The 17,026-nt window shown below is 45.3% G+C and overlaps 1 protein-coding gene and 1 long non-coding RNA gene across 8 annotated transcripts in view; one reads left to right on the top strand and one right to left on the bottom strand.

The window, feature by feature from the left end:
- The window catches only part of USP3 (ubiquitin specific peptidase 3), a 65,248-nt gene that overhangs the window by 28,212 nt on the left and 20,010 nt on the right, over positions 1 to 17,026 (bottom strand). For 4 of the 5 annotated variants that reach the window (XM_005285069.5, XM_065558377.1, XM_042853805.2 and 1 more), the window contains one exon: positions 33 to 116. In XM_005285069.5, the coding sequence (XP_005285126.1) occupies positions 33 to 116 (84 nt within the window). Of the gene's footprint in view, positions 1 to 32; positions 117 to 2,651; positions 3,241 to 17,026 lie in introns of those variants that run through there. The other variant, XM_042853808.2, reaches the window with a different exon arrangement.
- Positions 5,552 to 17,026, top strand: part of LOC122174027 (uncharacterized) — a 30,548-nt gene continuing 19,073 nt past the window's right edge. The window contains exons 1-2 of one of the 3 annotated variants that reach the window (XR_010590759.1): positions 5,552 to 6,867; positions 8,526 to 8,698. This is a non-coding gene — a long non-coding RNA (uncharacterized LOC122174027). Of the gene's footprint in view, positions 6,868 to 8,525; positions 8,984 to 17,026 lie in introns of those variants that run through there. The other 2 variants (XR_006175294.2, XR_010590760.1) reach the window with 2 other exon arrangements.

Genomic DNA, 17,026 nt, shown 5'->3' with positions numbered 1-17,026 from the left:
GCGGGGAGGGGAGTGGTAAGCAGGTTACTTACTTTTCCAAGTTCTGTAGGTGCTCCCTGACTTTCTGTACCAGGCCCAGCTTGGTATCATTGACTACAAAATCATCACAGCGATAACTGCAAGAAAAACAATCAGCAAGTGTAAAGGGTTTCAGTGACACATAGCACTTCAAAGCCTGAATATAGCAGATGAGCTCACATGACTATGGGAGCAAGTACTGGAGGCAATAGGTATTTAGGGTAAGAGTTTTGAGAAGTGGGTTAAAGAGTTTTGAGAAGTTTGAGGAGCCGCAGGCGCACTAGCTCACTATCCGTCCACACTGGCAAGGCACGTAGAGTGCTCTGGCTAGAGCACTCCCGGTACTCCACACAACACACTCCCTGTCACACTCCACCCCACCCCTCCATTTGAAAAGCATGTGGCAGCCACTTGCATGCTGGGATAGCTAACACAATGCACTGCTCTCTGTGGCCGTTGCAAGAGCTGCTAATGTGGCCATGCCAGCATAGGCGGCGAGTTATATGGGCCCATGGTGTGCATGTTCCACCAATATTCCTGAAGGTGGGGCCAGCTCCACCAATGTTTGGGCCCCAGGCCCCGTGCTTTGGGGTGCTCTCACCTTGGGGGCAGCTCCCCCCTTCCCCGGAGCCCCTGCATGCTGCGGAGAGTCCGTCCCTCCCACCCCCCGACCCGGCTCACAGTCCATTGGCCAGGAACCCCAGCCAATGGGAGCTGCAGGGGGCGGTGCCAGAGCTGCCTGGTTGCGCCTCCACAGCAGGGAGGGGCAGAGAGCGAGCAGCAGGAGTCTGTCCCTGTCAGACAGACACAGACACAGCCGGTGAGCTGGGAGGTTGTGGGGACAGACAGACACAAGGACATAGCCGGGGGGTTGTGGGGACACACAGATGGAGCCGTGGGCGGGGAAAAAAGAGCAGCGATGGGCACCCCAGGGCTGGCATAAAATACACAGGACAGAGGGAGCTTCCTGAGGGGGCTATAGCAAACCACCTCTCCCCCGCCCCCCTCCGCAGCACAGACCCAGGCTGCAGCTGGCTCCGTCCATCACTCCCCCCAGCCCCACAGAGACCCACACAACCCTCTGCCCCCCCCGAGAAACCCCCAATGGCCCGTGACCTAGGGTTACCATATTTCAGCAAGAAAAAAAGAGGACGGGAGGAGCCCCGCCCCTGCCCCTCCCACTTCCCGCCCCCCCAGAACCCCCAACCCTCCCCCCGTTCCTTGTCCCCTGACTGCCCCCTCCTGGGACCCCTGCCCCTAACTGCCCCCCAGGACTCCACTCCCTATCTAAGCCTCCCTGCCTCTTGTCCCCTGACTGCCCCAACCCTTATCCACACCCCCACCCCCAGACAGGGACTCCCACGCCCCTGGGACTCCCACGCCCCATCCAACCACTCCCCACCCCCTGACAGCCCCCCCCAGAACTCCCAACCCATCTAAACCCCTCTGCTCCCTGTCCCCTGACTGCTCCGATCCATCTCCCCACCCCTGCCACCTGACAGCCCCCCCCCAGAACTCCCAAACACTCCCCCCCTGCTCCTTGTCCCCTGACTGCCCCCTCCTGGGACCCCTGCTCCTAACTGCCCTCCAGAACCCCACCCCCTACCTAAGACTCCCTGTTCCTTGTCCCCTAACTGCCCCCTCCTAAGACCACCCCCAACTGCCCCCCAGGACCCTACCTGTACCCTGACTGCCCAAAACTTTCTCCACTCCCCCCAAAAAGCCCCCCCCCCCCGTTTCTTGACTGCCACCTCCAGAACCTTCCTGCCCCCTGACCTCCTTACCCTGCTGCTCAGAACAGAGTGTTGGGCTCTGTGCAGCCGAGCCGGACACGTGGCTGAGCTGCCCAGCACAACAAAACCCGGTCCCTGGCCCTGCACAGTGCTGCCGGACTGGGCTGCAAGGGAGCTGCCGGCTCAGAATGCAGGGTGGATCCGGCTCCTCTACAGCTGCTCCTGAGTCCAGCCCGGGACTTCCCTGCAGCCCTCCCAGCCGCTCACTCTGCTCTGCTGGGGGAGGGGGAAATCCTGGACATTGTGAGTGCTTTACAAATTCCCCCCGGACGCTATTTTTAGCACAAAAAGGAGGACATGTCCGGGTAAATCCGGACGAATGGTAACCCTACCGTGACCCCTCTCCAGAGAGCCCCCCTTTGTGCCAGACAACTCCCCTCCCCCACTGTCTCCCCTGCTCCAGAGCTCCCTACAATCTATCCCTTTGCCTTCCCCCTCCCCCCCCCCCCAGCCCATTGGCCGGGGGGGGCTCCCAACCTATTGGCCAGCACAACCAATGGGAGCTGCACCTGAGGCAGGGCGCCTGCTTGTAGATGCAGACTTGCCTGGCTGTGCCTCCACAGCATGGGGCAGGGGGGCCACAGGTGAGCAAGCCCCAGTCATCATGATCACAGGCACAGCAATTCTCTGGATATTTAATTTCACTGAGGCAAGTAATTCAATCTACTTTTCCTTTCCAGAGGGTTTGTGGCTTTTCCTGTAAAAACTCTTACAATTTCTTTGCAAAGAAGTCCATTTGTAGTTTTTTCACTTGAGAAGTATATTTTCTGCTTGTTCATAAGCTCATTTATTTTGTTAACTCGGTTTTATAGGTAATATAAAAAGTCACTTGAATTATACCTATTTTTTCCATTGGTCCAAAACCACATGGAAGATGTGCAGATTTTTATTTCTGTGGGCCAAACCACCCTGTGTAGAAATATAAATGTCGGAGACAGAAAAGCTCTTTAAGGGTAAAGGTTCCTTCAGGAAATTGTCCTCAAGTCATTCATTCTTCTAGGCATTCCATTCTATTGTTCCTTCCTATAGTGATACAGGTCTGTCGCATCTTACGCGCATTTAACATGTGCGATTTCAGCTTTCCGCGGTCGGCAAAAACAAAAAACAAAACCAAAAGAAAGAGAAAAATAATTTTAATACTGTACCTGTAGTGACCGCGATTCCGCCCGTCATTGAACTCAATGTAATTTTGACTATACGCGGTTTTCGCTTTACGCACTGACCACGGAACGTAACCTCAGCGTAAGATGAGAGACCTGTAATGATCAGTGTTTCCACCCACAGGGGAGAGGCAGAAGACTGGGTCAACCCTGCAGTGACTCTGCCTCTACTCTTGTTCTCTGTCTGCTCCCTCTACCAGCCCCTTTGGTCTCCCTAAGATTGCCCCTACGATTACTCCCTCTGGGTCTTCTTTCTCTGGAGCTTCTCATGAAGTAAAGTCTGTCATTACAGGCTCTTATCTCTGTAATGTATTTATTTTTGATGTATTTAATTAATGCCCTGTGGGAGTCCTCTTCAGCCCTCTATATAAATTGATCCTCTTTTTTCCATATGTTTTGCCCATAGAGTTTTCTGCAGCCCTAGGGCAACCAGCAATAACCCCTGTGCCTTTGCAATGGGGTGAGGGAAGGAGACCATGGGTTCCCTATTTATGTGATTTGCAAAAAGGGTTATCATTCCTCAAGGTACCAAATGTGTTTAAATGATACAAGTGCCTTGTAAAATCCCAAAGCAAGCTCATTTTCATTTCTCATGTAATAGTCTCATATACAGTATACACACATTTTTCATTAATTATATGAGTTGAATTTATTATTAATTATTATTACTATTATTATTATTAGCTAGGTTACTGGTTTTTTTTTTCCAATGTGGCAAAAAGTGTGCTATTTTATGGGTTGAATGATTGAATGACATAATTACCCCCCTCCCCCCAATGTCCGCCACTAAGTCCGGTAATTTTGTCAAGTGTTCGTTGCACAACATGGTGGTGCCTACCCCTGCCTTGTGCTTCAGGGGGTCACGGGAGCCAGGGCGGCCTGGGGACTTAGAGGGGGGCCTGGCGCTGGCAGCAGCAAGTGACCTGGCTCCAGGCCACTCCGCTCCACCTCGTTGGCTCCCGGCATTGCTTGGGGCGGGGGGCTTTGGGGAAGAGGCGGGGTGAGAAGAGGCGGGGCGGAGCAGGGTTGCTCACTGCTGTCGACACCAGGCACCCTGCTAACTCCCCAGGCCACCCTGGAGCCCACATCCCCCTGAAGCGCAGGGCCCCCCAAAGTGCGGGACCCGGGGCGGTTGCCCCGGTCCGTCCTACGGATGGGACGGATCCACTTGGGCAGCACCAAAAATTATACAAACCTGCCGCCCATGCACGCCAGTGCACTGGCAGCTGGCAGTGTGGACAGACTGCAGTGCTTTCCCTACTGCGCTCTAGGAAGGCTGGTTTAACTCAAAGCGCTCTACATCGGCAAGTGTAGCCATGCCCTAAATTTCCAAGTCCTGGTCCAGTGCCTGAACCACAAGCTCATCCAATAGGTTTTTGTAAGATGTATTTCCACTACAAGTTATTTGTCTAAGAAGGTTTTATGTATGCGCTGTACAATGGAAGCGAACGGCATGGAAATGTCTAGAAATCAAGTAAGCATTTGGAAGCTGTCAGGAGAAGCAGCAGCAGGGAGACTGCTATTAACAGAAACCATTAACTGTGTTGTGTAAAGAAAGAGCCTGATTCCCCAACTGCCTTCATACCTCATGCAAAGTGAGCATAAAATTCTATCAAATCAAAATGGCAGCATTTTCACCCCCTCTGCAGAACTGACATTACACAAGTCGCATGGTAGTGAGAATCAGGCCCCACGGCATTTGTAACACAGCTAATGAACAAATGCTAACAGAATCCTTACAACATAGAACAACTTCAACGCATGTTTCACAGCAGTCTACATCTTCATCCAAGGGGAAGAATCTCTTAATGAGGGCAGATAGCTCATGCTGCTTTCCTGATTAAGCAGAGTCCACTATCAAAATCTACACTTCTGGAGAAGCTATATTCCACTCCCACGGAACAGCTCGCTATACTTTAAACCTGTAATTTGACATGCAGTTAAGATTACGAGCTTCCCAATACTGTGCATCAAAACAACTGCAAGATCCACTCTCAGGCAGCTCAAGCTTTCCAAAGGTCTCCCCCGAAAGAACTCTTCATTGCAAGAGCCTGCTCTAAGAAAATACACCAGCTGTAACTAGTGAGAACAATTCTACAGCATGCAATATTGGTGTTCACAGTTACTAGGTCTACAATAGCGAAGCTGACAATGATAGGAAATGGAGCTGCCTTAGAAGAGGTCTAGAAAGGATGAACCAGAACCAGAGAGGAATCCTGCACACATGAGGAGGGGAGGAGAAACGTCGTCGTTGTTTAACATTTCTATTGCAGTATTGCTGAGGCCTCACCCGGATTACGGTCCACTGTTTAGGCACCGTATAAACATGTAGTGACAGTCATATCAAGAATTTTGCAGCAAATTCTTTAAAGATACATGCACAGCTAGCAGCCTCTTTCTAAAGGGAGACTAGGCCTTCAGGGAATGCTTGCAAAAACCGTCTGAAAAATACACGCTCCACTCTGTCTTTTGTCTTGAGGTACAAGTAAATGTGCACGCACATTTGGGGAGGAGGAGAGGAAGATGGGAAAAAAGATTTATGTCCCATGGAGAAGACTGCTTCAAGAGGATATCCCCGACTGCTCTCAGCCAAGCCTTTCATATTCCCCTCCCATATATGCACACAGAACAAAGGAGACAAACCTTCCCCTCCATGAGTTTGATGCAGAACCACTCAGCTGCATCCCCTTTGCTGCTTGTTGGGCCAGTGACGATGCAAGTAGGGAAGGGGTGTCGCTTCAAAAAGATGCGGCAGCCAGGGATCTGAGTGAAACCCAGACTCCAGCCCTGAACAACCCCCAGCCACGTGGAGGCTGAGCCAGGCTGTATTTCAGCCCCCAACACCACCTCTGAGCAATGGAAGCAGAGTCAGTGCAGATGCAATGCTACTTTGAGCCACCAGAATGCAAGGACTGCACCCTGATGCTTCCCATAGGAGAACCAGTACAGTACAGGGGCCAGAGGGAAGAAAGGGGCAACGTGCATGCTAACTGCCCTATGTAGATCCCATTGACACATGCCAGAAGGTTCCTAGTGCACATTAGTATAGTACTGAATTAGACGAGACTACATGGACGCATGCTAGCTTTTACAGTGTGTCAGCAGGGTCTACACAGGGCATTTAGAGCACTCTACAGTTTACAACCCTCTGGCATGCACTGCCACCCCTGTACACTAGCCCTTAGTTACTCAATGAAAATGCACCCATCATTTTATCTCCTATGCAGAGCTTAAGGAAGAGCACTTTCTATATTTTAAATTTATTTCCTTGTGTCTGTTACAGCTGTCCCCCTGCTGGATTTGAGTGGCCGCGGCCCGCCATGGAACTGACCAAAGTCACAGCCTGGCCCTGCTCATGGAAATGGCTTGTGCAGACTGACTGGAGCCATTGCTCTGCTCAGGGAGGTGGGGGCTTTTTCGCTCCTTTGTCTAGCTTCTTTGTTCGGACCCAGGTCGGTGTAGGGTGCTCTGCCCAGGTATGCAAGACCTAAAGTGGCCACATAGCTGAGCACATGAGTCATACCTGTGACTCAGAACTTGCCCAGACATGTCCTGTGCCTACCTGCAGTTTCCCTGCCTTCTCTCCTCCCCTGGATTAAGGGAACCAATCAAAGTTACTGGCGGGAAACTGCCTGAATTTGCCCTTAAAACCAGACATTTTCTGATCAGACCCCTGGAGAAGGTCCTTGCTTTGCCACCTGGTCTGATCAATTAGGGGTCTTTGGGGGGCTCTCACCCCGCTCTTGTTTGTTTCTGAACGTACCCTCGTTTTTAAACTCCCCTCCCATGAACAAGGAATTTGTGCCTGGAGATCTCCTGATTATTGTAAGCGAATCGAGTCCTCTCTGCGTCCTCTGATGCTGAAACTGCTGTTCCTGCTGCTGCTTTGGGGATTGGTAAGGAAAAACCTCTTGCACACGCCCCTTGTTCTAGCTGCTGGCTTTCTCATGCAGACCCAAGCTAACTCCTTGGTCTGTATCTGTAATCTGCTTCTAGCTCCTTTGCTGCTGGAAATAAGCCTGCGTGCAGCCACCACTAGTTAAACACCCCCCCCTCCACCCTTGAAGCTGTATCCTGGGCACACACCACTCTGCCCTCTGGAACTACTCCTAGTATAAAGGGCACCCATTAGGTTAGATTTAGCCTTTAGTCTAGATAAATTGTAATTTCATTTTGCATAGTTGTGGTTAAGTTAGGTTTAGAAAATTGCTTGCATTGTACTCTGTAAGTTAGGCTTAAAGAATTGTTGCATTGTGTTTTGTTACTTGCTAATTTGTGTAGTCTTGGTTAAGTTAAATCATAGATAAGATTTTGCTGTGTTCTGTATAATTGTCTCTCTGCTGTTTAAACTTGCAGCCTGTCTGTGTCTGTCTGTCTCTCTCTCTCTCTCAATCCCTTCCCACAGGTGCTCACCCTGCTCCTACTGCTGCCAGACCTCATTTGTATTACTGAAGTCTAGCATAAAACCCCATTGGTTACCCTTTTTCTCTCCAATACCCCTCACATTTTACATTTACACCACTGTGACATATTTTTACCTAGAGTTGTTGGTTATTTAACACATTTTACCCATAACTGTTAGTTGATTATATGCTGCTGTGACACGCCCTTTGCATAGAAACCGTTAGCTACCTGTTACATTTATACTTCAGTGTTAATTGGTTACCAACTGTATTGGACCCCACTATTGAAACCCCCTATCCTCTTTACTAAAAGAAACCCCTCCCCAATTGTCTACCTTAACAAACCCTATATCCCTCACTATTAAATTTTCCCTGTTTTTGCATTTTCTTAATAAAGTTTATTTTGCACCCCACCAGTGCAGTAGTTGTCCCCCAAGATCCCCTACCTGCTGACAGGGTCACCTTGAAAATATTTACTTTCTGAACTGTAGCCATTTCTCTCCTTTTCCCTCTAGTATAAGACTTGCTTTGTTTTTTTAAAAAGTGTGAATATATAATAATCAGCTCAAGTTACTCCCCTGCTTGTCTGAATCAGTGCTTTGTCAAAGTGTCTACACGAGACACTTCAACGATTCACAATATTTTCACTGCATTAATCTTTGAGATTTTGCTGACTTTTTGAACTATTACTAGCCTTAATTCAAATATAAATAACTTGCCCTGTTGTAGTTTAAGTACATTTGGAGTTGAAAAATTAAGGGAGCAGAGCACCTTTTTGCAGAAAGTGATATCCACAAGATCAGCTTGCACAGGATTTCTGCCAATGCTATATGCAAGAGAAGAAATTCACTCAAATTTCTTAAAACAACTAAGATTTCCATACACTGAAAATAACCCAATTATCACTTCCAAGTATGAAATATACAGCCACAGAATGGCCATTGTCAATATAAGGAAACTGATAAAGAAACAGGTTTTCTCCATTTACGTTACCAGTGACACCCTATTATGAAAAAGGAAGGGCCCTGTTAAGTTTGCTTTACCTTTCATTCATTTATGCTTTTTTAAGTAAAAGTACTTTGCTTACATTGGTCAGTTTCACTTGCCTGCTCACACTAACTGGGTGCTGCTGTGTTTGTTTCCTCCAACAGAGCCCACCACTTTAGGGCAAGTTACACACATCAGAACTCTGAATCACTGGAAAGGATGGAGTGGATGGATGCTGGGGTGGCTTGTGTTGTTCCTAGCACCAACATGCCCATACTCCTGCCTGAATGGGGACATTAGTTACCTTGACTCCGTAACAGCCTACATCTGTAAACAGGTAATGAAAGCCAAACTTAATGAAACAGCAACAGAACATTTCATCTCAGATGAAGGAACTACAATGCCACTAATATATGGATATAACAGGCTGCCTGCCACTAAATATACAATTAAATGTTCCTTTAGTTCTCAGGTTCATGTAAGTCCAAACCCTGATTTTGAGACTCAGACACAAAATGGTTTATTGTTTGTTTGTTTGTTTGTTTTTAAAGAGACTTAGAAAGCCTGTTTTCAATACAAATGTTTTCATGGTACTTCAGAATTAAATGGACAGTTCTTTTAAGCCATTGTGAACTCAAGCACTACTTTACTACAGAAAGAGTGGAAAATAAAACTGACTAGAAACAAAAGTGAAACTGGTAAGTTTAGAGTTAAACCAGTAAAAAAAAAAAAAAGGAGCAACAGCAGCATTGGAACAATAGCACAATGGAAACATCAAAATAGAAATCATGTTTAAAATCCAATCTACAATTTTTTAGTTTAAGAAATGATGAGATTTCTACCTAAATGCCAGGTGAATATTGACATGTTCTTTTAATTTGTGATCATTAGGATTACCACAGATTGAACTATGTGCCACTTGGCATATTGCAGATGTGCAGTATGCTTTTAACAAAGGTTGTATGGGATAAAGTGTGTAGTTCAGGGTGGGGGCTATGAAGAATACTTCCTTATATGGTTTAGCATGGCATTTTCCCCTCTTATATACTTTCTATTTTTAGCATCTCAGCTTTAAGTCCCAAGCCTAGTCTCTCCTGGCCCCCATAGCTGCTAAAAATGGCCTTAAGCCATAAATGTACTGCTCCAGGGAACTGTTAAATTTAATGCTGAACAATATCACTAGGTCACAGATCCTCAAGGTGCTTTATAAATCTTGAATGAAGTTTAGAGACATACGGTTAAGGTTAAGAATAATTAAAATAATCAAATTTCCTTGATCATATTAACACCTTAAATTCCTGAATTAAAAAAAAAAACCTTAACTTACTTTTCATAACTAATGCCACCTGCTTTTTAAATTCCACTCACAGTTTATATTTCAGTTTCACTTACTGGTTTTCATGCACTAGCATGAGCAAGTGTTTAGACAGCAGCCATCACAAAGTAATGTGTAATTTTTCTTTTTTTTTTTTTTTAATTTCATTCATTTAATCTTCAAATGTAAAAAAAGCTTCATTTTTACAAAACCTACGTTTTGAGCCTTAATCAACAGAACCATATCCCTTTAAGACAGGGGTTCTCAAACTGGGACCCCCTCAGGGGGTCACGAGGTTATTACTTGGGGGGTCACGAGCTGTCAGCTTCTACCCCAAACGCCGCTTCACCTCCAGCACTTATAATAGTGTTAAATATAAAAAAATAAGTGTTTTAATTGATAAGAGGGGTCGTACTCAGAGGCTTGCTGTGTGAAAGGAGTTACCAGTACAACAGTTTGAGAACCACTGCTTTAAGAGAGAACAACAAGACTGAGAAGTCAGAAATTTGACCTACCAGTTGCATCTGGGATAACACGCACACGAGAAGCATATTACGCAAATATATGAACAGGACTCTTTCTCCTGCTGTGCTAGTCATCTGTATGCATGTTAGAACAGAGCAAACAGATTTACAAGAATCCTTCAGGAAATCTTATACTTCAGGAAGCAGGTTTCTTATAAATATCATTTTACTGCTAGTGCACAGGAAAAGAGCAGAAGAGCATAGCAGGGGAAAACATTTTGTGCTAGCCTGAGAAGCAAAACCTCTACTCCTTGTAAGCACATAGTGGCTGGTTAGAGTAAACTGAAAAGCCATTTACCTGTTAAGAACTGAAATTCAGGAGTCTACACAGCTCCTGAAACTCATGCTCTCATCCCCAATACAGGGAGCTGCACTCTATCTACTGATTCAGGAGTTAGCAGAGGGTCAAAATACAGAACCCTAAACATACAAGGAAGGGAAGATTTGATTTTCAAATATCTTTGTAAATGTATTCAAGAGTGTATTTCTTACACACAGCCCCCTCTCTATACATGCGGTGAGAGAAGGAAGGCACATCTACTGGCTTGGGAAATTCCCCTTTAACAAGCTACTCTTACCAGAAAAAGGACTGAACATTACAGCAGGAAGTCACTGCTTTCTAGTGTCCTAAACTGCAGCTAGAACACATACTAGAAATTAGAGGAGATTTACATCCCATTTTATTTTTCAATGTGTGGAGACTGATGTCTTGGGGGAAAAAACAGAATCTGCTGGAAAACAAAATCCTTTACACCCAAATATTTACATATAATGTTCCTTCTAAGTATTTTTGTATGGTCTCCAAAATGTGGGATATTTATGAAGTGTCTAATCTCTCAGGCTGCAAAGGTAGCTTCAGTAGTGGCACTGCTATTTTTTCAGCTATCACAGTCCTACCAGCGTGTAAACAGCCGAGAGTCTGAGACTAATTGCAGGAAACTATTTGATCTAGTTTTAAACAAGGACAAGTGCAGAGTCCTGCACTTAAGACGGAAGAATCCCATGCACTGCTACAGACTAGGGACTGAGTGGCTAGGCAGCAGTTCTGCAGAAAAGGGCCTACGGGTTACAGTGGAAAAGAAGCTGGATATGAGTCAACAGTGTGCCGTTGTTGCCAAGAAGGCTAACGGCATTTTGGGCTGTATAAGTAGGAGCATTGCTAGCAGATCAAGGGATGTGATCATTCCCCTCTATTCGGCATTGGTGAGGTCTCATCTCGAGTACTGTGTCCAGTTTTGGGCCCTACACTACAAGAAGGATGTGGAAAAACTGGAAAGAGTCGGCAGAGGGTAACAAAAATGATTAGGGGGCTAGAGCACATGACTTATGAGGAGAGGCTGAGGGAACTGGGATTATTTAGTCTGCAGAAGAGAAGAATGAGGGGGGATTTTGATAGCTGCTTTCAACTACCTGAAAGGGGGTTCCAAAGAGGATGGATCTAGACTGTTCTCAGTGGTAGCAGATGACAGAACAAGGAGTAATGGTCTCAAGTTGCAGTGGGGGAGGCTTAGGTTGGATATTAGGAAAAGCTTTTTCACTAGGAGGGTGGTGAAGCACTGGAATGGGTTACCTAGAGAGGTGGTGGAATCTCCTTCCTTAGAGGTTTTTAAGGCCCGGCTTGACAAAGCCCTGGCTGGGATGATTTAGTTCGGGATTGGTCCTGCTTTGAGCAGGCAGTTGGACTAGATGACCTCCTGAGGTCCCTTCCAACCCTGATAGTCTATGATTCTACATCGAGGTTATGTGCAAACTACAAATAAAATTTAGAATACCTTAGCTATGCATGTCAATACTAGGGTATGACATTCCAGTGCACAGTCCAGACCAGCGACATTCTATGTCACCCTTGCCTGCAACCTGGGGAATCTCACAATGTTTTGCTGCTGTAGCTCCCAACCTGGGCCCCTCACAAACAGCAGGTCACCCCCCGAGTGTCTGTGTATAGCTGCAGCCTGCCAGCCACCCTCCAGTCATACACTGGTTTCCACCAGCTTTGGTTACCACTTGCAAGGTGACCCCAACACACTCCCAGTCCAAAATTTCCCCCCAGAATGGGTATTCTGCACTGTCCAGCCCTCTCCTGGACAGCTCAGATATTTCTGGTCCATTGCCCCTCTAAGGGGATCAACATCCAATAGTTTGCTACTTTAAATGGAGTTACCCACACAATTCAATTTAAAACACAACACTGGGTTAGTTTTGATTAAAGACAAAAACAAGTTTATTTAACTGCAAAGGTTTTAAGTGAGTACAAGTATAAGCCATTGAAGTCAGAAATGGTTACAAGAAAAATATGTTTCCTTAATACTAAAACTTAAACTAGACTTGGTTCAAGGTGAAATCCCTTACCCCATGTTTCCAGTAACACTGCTGAACAAAGTCTGCTCCTAAGTCCAAAGGCTGTTTTCTTTTGTCTTTAGGTGAAAGAGAGAAAGATGGATAGGGAGGACCACCCTGGGGTGTTTTTGCCCCTCACTTTTATAGTCTCCCTTTTCCGGAGGGTTACCCCTAGATAAAGTTTGTCTCTGTCCTCACAACATGAATAAAGAGTCTCAGGGGGAAAGAGGTTTCAAGCTGTTTGCTAAGATACAGATCTGTTTGTTCCTGCCCCCCTCCCTTGCCAAAGAATGGCCACTTGTTAGGCGATTGCCCATCAACGTTCCTGACACCTGGCTAGAGGCATCAGCTAGTCCTTTGTCTTTGAGAAACTGGTTTACCCAGACTTGTCTGGTAAACACATTTCAGACCTAATTTCAGCTTATGTTTATAACTTTACTACATACATTTCATGATAATATTCACCAGTGAGGAGTTCGTTTTCTGATATGTCACAAGGCATATTTTATACAAAGATTATTACAATAGGTGTGCAGAGCAGGGGTCGTCAACCTCTGGCACGCGGCTCGCCAGAGTAAGCACCCTGGCGGGCCAGGCCAGTTTATTTACCTTCTGCGTCGCGGGTTCGGCCGATCGCGGCTCCCACTGGCCGTGGTTTGCCGCTCCAGGCCAATGGCGGCGTCGGGAAGTGGCAGCCAGCACATCCCTCGCCCCGCGCCCCTTCCCGCAGACCCCATTGGCCTGGAGCGACGAACCGTGGCCAGTGGGAGCTGCAATAGGCCGAACCTGCAGATGCGGTAGGTAAACAAACTGGCCCGGGTGCTTACCCTGGCAAGCCGCATGCCAGAAGTTGCCAACCCCTGGTGTAGAGTGAAACCCTAGGTACGCACGCCAGTCTGAGGGACAGAAATGTTCAGGAGCTTTAGGAGTTCCGGAACTGCTGATCCAAATCTTAATTTTTGTATGATTACAATATCCTTGTCCCTATTGTGTGTACGTCTATGGCACTTCCTAAAAGCTGACGAGATGATGTGCCCTCTGGTCAGCGGAGAGCCTTCCTGCAGGCTAAATGGGGGCTTGTGACATAGTAGTGAAATGAAAGCCCTCTTTGCTACTACACCCAGGGAAACGAAATAGCAAAGTCCGCTTTCAAAAAGCCAGGCAGCCTTCCCCACACACAGCCTTTCAGCTTTAAAGCTCAATGCACAAACTGCAAGGGGGAAACAAACCCTTTGTGCCCACGGATTTAAGAGTCAGAAGTAAAATATCAAGATTTTATTTTGTTATTCTGACTTCTGAATACTAGTGGCTAGCCACACTGTTTGCATGACACACCAACATTAATCCTAAACGGTTGCTTACTTGAAAGGCACAGTGTCACCTAAATGTGATTTCCATTATACTGTCTACGTTTATAAAAAGAACAGGAGTACTTGTGGCACCTTAGAGACTAACAAATTTATTAGCGCATAAGCTTTCGTGGGCTACAGCCCACTTCTTCGGATGCATATAGAATGGAACATATATTGAGGAGATATATATACACACATACAGAGAACATGAACAGGTGGGAGTTGTCTTACCAACTCTGAGAGGCCAATTAAGAGAAAAAAAAAAAAAAAATTTTGAACTTTTTCTCTCTCTCACTTAACTGGCCTCTCAGAGTTGGTAAGACAACTCCCACCTGTTCATGCTCTCTGTATGTGTGTATATATATCTCCTCAATATATGTTCCATTCTATATGCATCCGAAGAAGTGGGCTGTAGTCCACGAAAGCTTATGCTCTAATAAATTTGTTAGTCTCTAAGGTGCCACAAGTACTCCTGTTCTTTTTGCGGATACAGACTAACACGGCTGCTACTCTGAAACCTACGTTTATAAAGCCACTGAGTAACATTTTAAAAAGCGTTATATTGCAGTAGTTAATCACAACTGGATTCCACCTAACAGTTTACATGAACTGGTAAGCTTTAGTTGAGCAACAGTCATTGTTCTACAGACTGAAGTAAATAATTACAGGAGCATAGAGAAATCTGAATAGTGTCAGCCTGAGTCTAGTCCAATTTTTCTCTCTTCCATGAGCACCACAACAACAAAATATAAATTGGAATTGATCACAAGTATTTTGAAGTAAAGACTGTATAGAACTAGAACTGATGCACTGTGAATTTCTGTACTGGATGCTGGTTCTCGCCCACATGTTCCAGAAGATTTACAAAATAAAATGCTGACCACGCTGAATGGCCTATGGAATCAGTTTTGATAATGTCCCTAGAAGACACCTGCATTAGACCAGACGCTGCTATCCTTTTCCGAATGCTAGAGTGAAAGCAACGAGGCCTTTTGGTGAAAGCAGAAGAATTCTGCTTCTGTAACACGTCCAGCTTTGCATAAGTTTGCACAAAACGCCACCTTCATTTCCTAGTGAATTATAGTGCAATAGTAATTCCCCGGGGCAAAACATTTAGTTTAATTCCAATTCATCCATAATATGACTCAAATCTTTTACTCAGTTTACTGCGGAAGAAGCTTTGCATGCTGCTTTGTTTCTCTTTTACTACTGATGCAAGTATCCTATCACACTTCACTGAGCCTCAGTAAGCGTGAGCTCATAAGTAGCTTGTAAATGTATTTCATTTTAGAAACGGACTCCGTAAAACACTACCTCAGGTACCTTTCTCACAAGGAGGGCTGCACCACTTTCATAGTTCTGTGTTTGGAGATCACATTATATAATCTCACAATTTCCTTTATCAGCTCTGAGCTTAAGGCCTTTTGTTTAGGAAAATGAAATATTCAGACAGCTTCACTCTGAGATTTCATTGAAACTTCACAGTGAGATCAGATATGCAGTTCATAAAGTCTCAGCATATTTTGACAGATTATATAGACAATAAAACTCCTGCAAAACAGCACCTGAAATATCTGTTTTCAAACCTGTTGCGCAATTAAAAGATATAGCAAACATTCCAAATATTATCCAGATCAAATTCCTATCCACATGCTTACTTTGATGATGAGCAGAGTACAGAATATGTAATGCCAAGAACTTCATTGCAACATTAAGACTGACATGTTAACAGTGTAAATCAGGAAATGTAGACTTAATCTTCACACAGCAACCCCAACTCTGCTGCTTTGTGCATATACAATAGCGTTTTTCAATACATTATCACACTGGGCCATATGCTCTTCATTTGGCAGAGAAATAAAATATAAATGGAAGTAAACTCCACCTAAGACTGTTAAAACTGTGTTCTCCTCTGCCTATCAATTCATATAAAGCATTTGGTATTGCTGCATGTACTACATAAGCCTTAACTCTTAATTTTCTGACTTGCACTAAACCAGGTGTAGGCAACCTATGGCAAGCGTGCCGAAGGTGGCACATGAGCCGATTTTCAGTTGCACTCACACTGCCCGGGTCCTGGCCACCAGTCCGGGAGGGGCTCTGCATTTTAATTTAGTTTTAAATGAAGCTTCTTAAACATTTTAAAAACCTTATTTACTTTTCATACAACAATAGTTTAGTTATATATTATAGACTTATAGAAAGACACCTTCTAAAAACGTTAAAATGTATTACTGGCATGCGAAACCTTAAATTAGAGTGACTAAATGAAGACTCGGCACACCACTTCTGAAAGGTTGCTGACCCCTGCACTAAACAATTTCTCTTGGCTGAGACCACTTAATACAAGGTTCACTGAGGACATTTAATATGGAACCATTCCTTCTTACAGCAGGACACCTGAGGCATCAGAGCATGGATATTAAGTCACCTGCCCAAAATTTCATCTTATTCAGAGGAGGAGATCTGTCCTTTAAAGTTATGAGAACATCACATTCAGAACTACACAGCTATTTAAATCCCATTCTGCCTTTCCCCTTGAGCAATCACATATGTAGCAACAATGCTGAATCCGAGAGGAAAAAAACAACAGATGCAGTCAACAATTCTGCATGGGGTGGAGGAGGGAGAAAGATGGTGAGCATCACTTCCACAACACCACTCCCTGCCTTTGCTGTCTGTTTGCTCAGTTTACAGGGCTATTGCTAGCAGAGCAAACTCAGCCAGGACTGCGTTCTGCCTCTTATATCCCCATTTATAAAGATTCTGCTATTTGAATTTGGTTGACAGTTTGATTTCGCACCCAAGTAGATTCTAGCTCCCTCTCTCATAGCTGTATTGCTCTGCAAAACTTCCATCAGGAAAAACTAGTCTTTCCACCAGAAAGTCAGCAGAGAAGATGACACAAAGGCACACACACAGGAAGCAGATCCGTTGGGCAAGAATTTGCCATTTTTACTTAATCACTCACTCCTCTGACCATAATCACACTTGAACCATTTGTAAATGTTTATTCTGTGCAAGACTGGCTAGCTCTATGAAATGAGGAACTGGAATGGACTGGTACTCTTATTTGCATTCCAAAGATACGCTCTATACAAAAATTGCCACAACTAAACAAATCCACATTATACACA

Source organism: Chrysemys picta, chromosome 10 (assembly GCF_011386835.1).
Source record: "Chrysemys picta bellii isolate R12L10 chromosome 10, ASM1138683v2, whole genome shotgun sequence".
NCBI classification, from domain to species: domain Eukaryota; kingdom Metazoa; phylum Chordata; order Testudines; family Emydidae; genus Chrysemys; species Chrysemys picta.
This window is presented reverse-complemented; position numbering and strand designations above follow the sequence as displayed.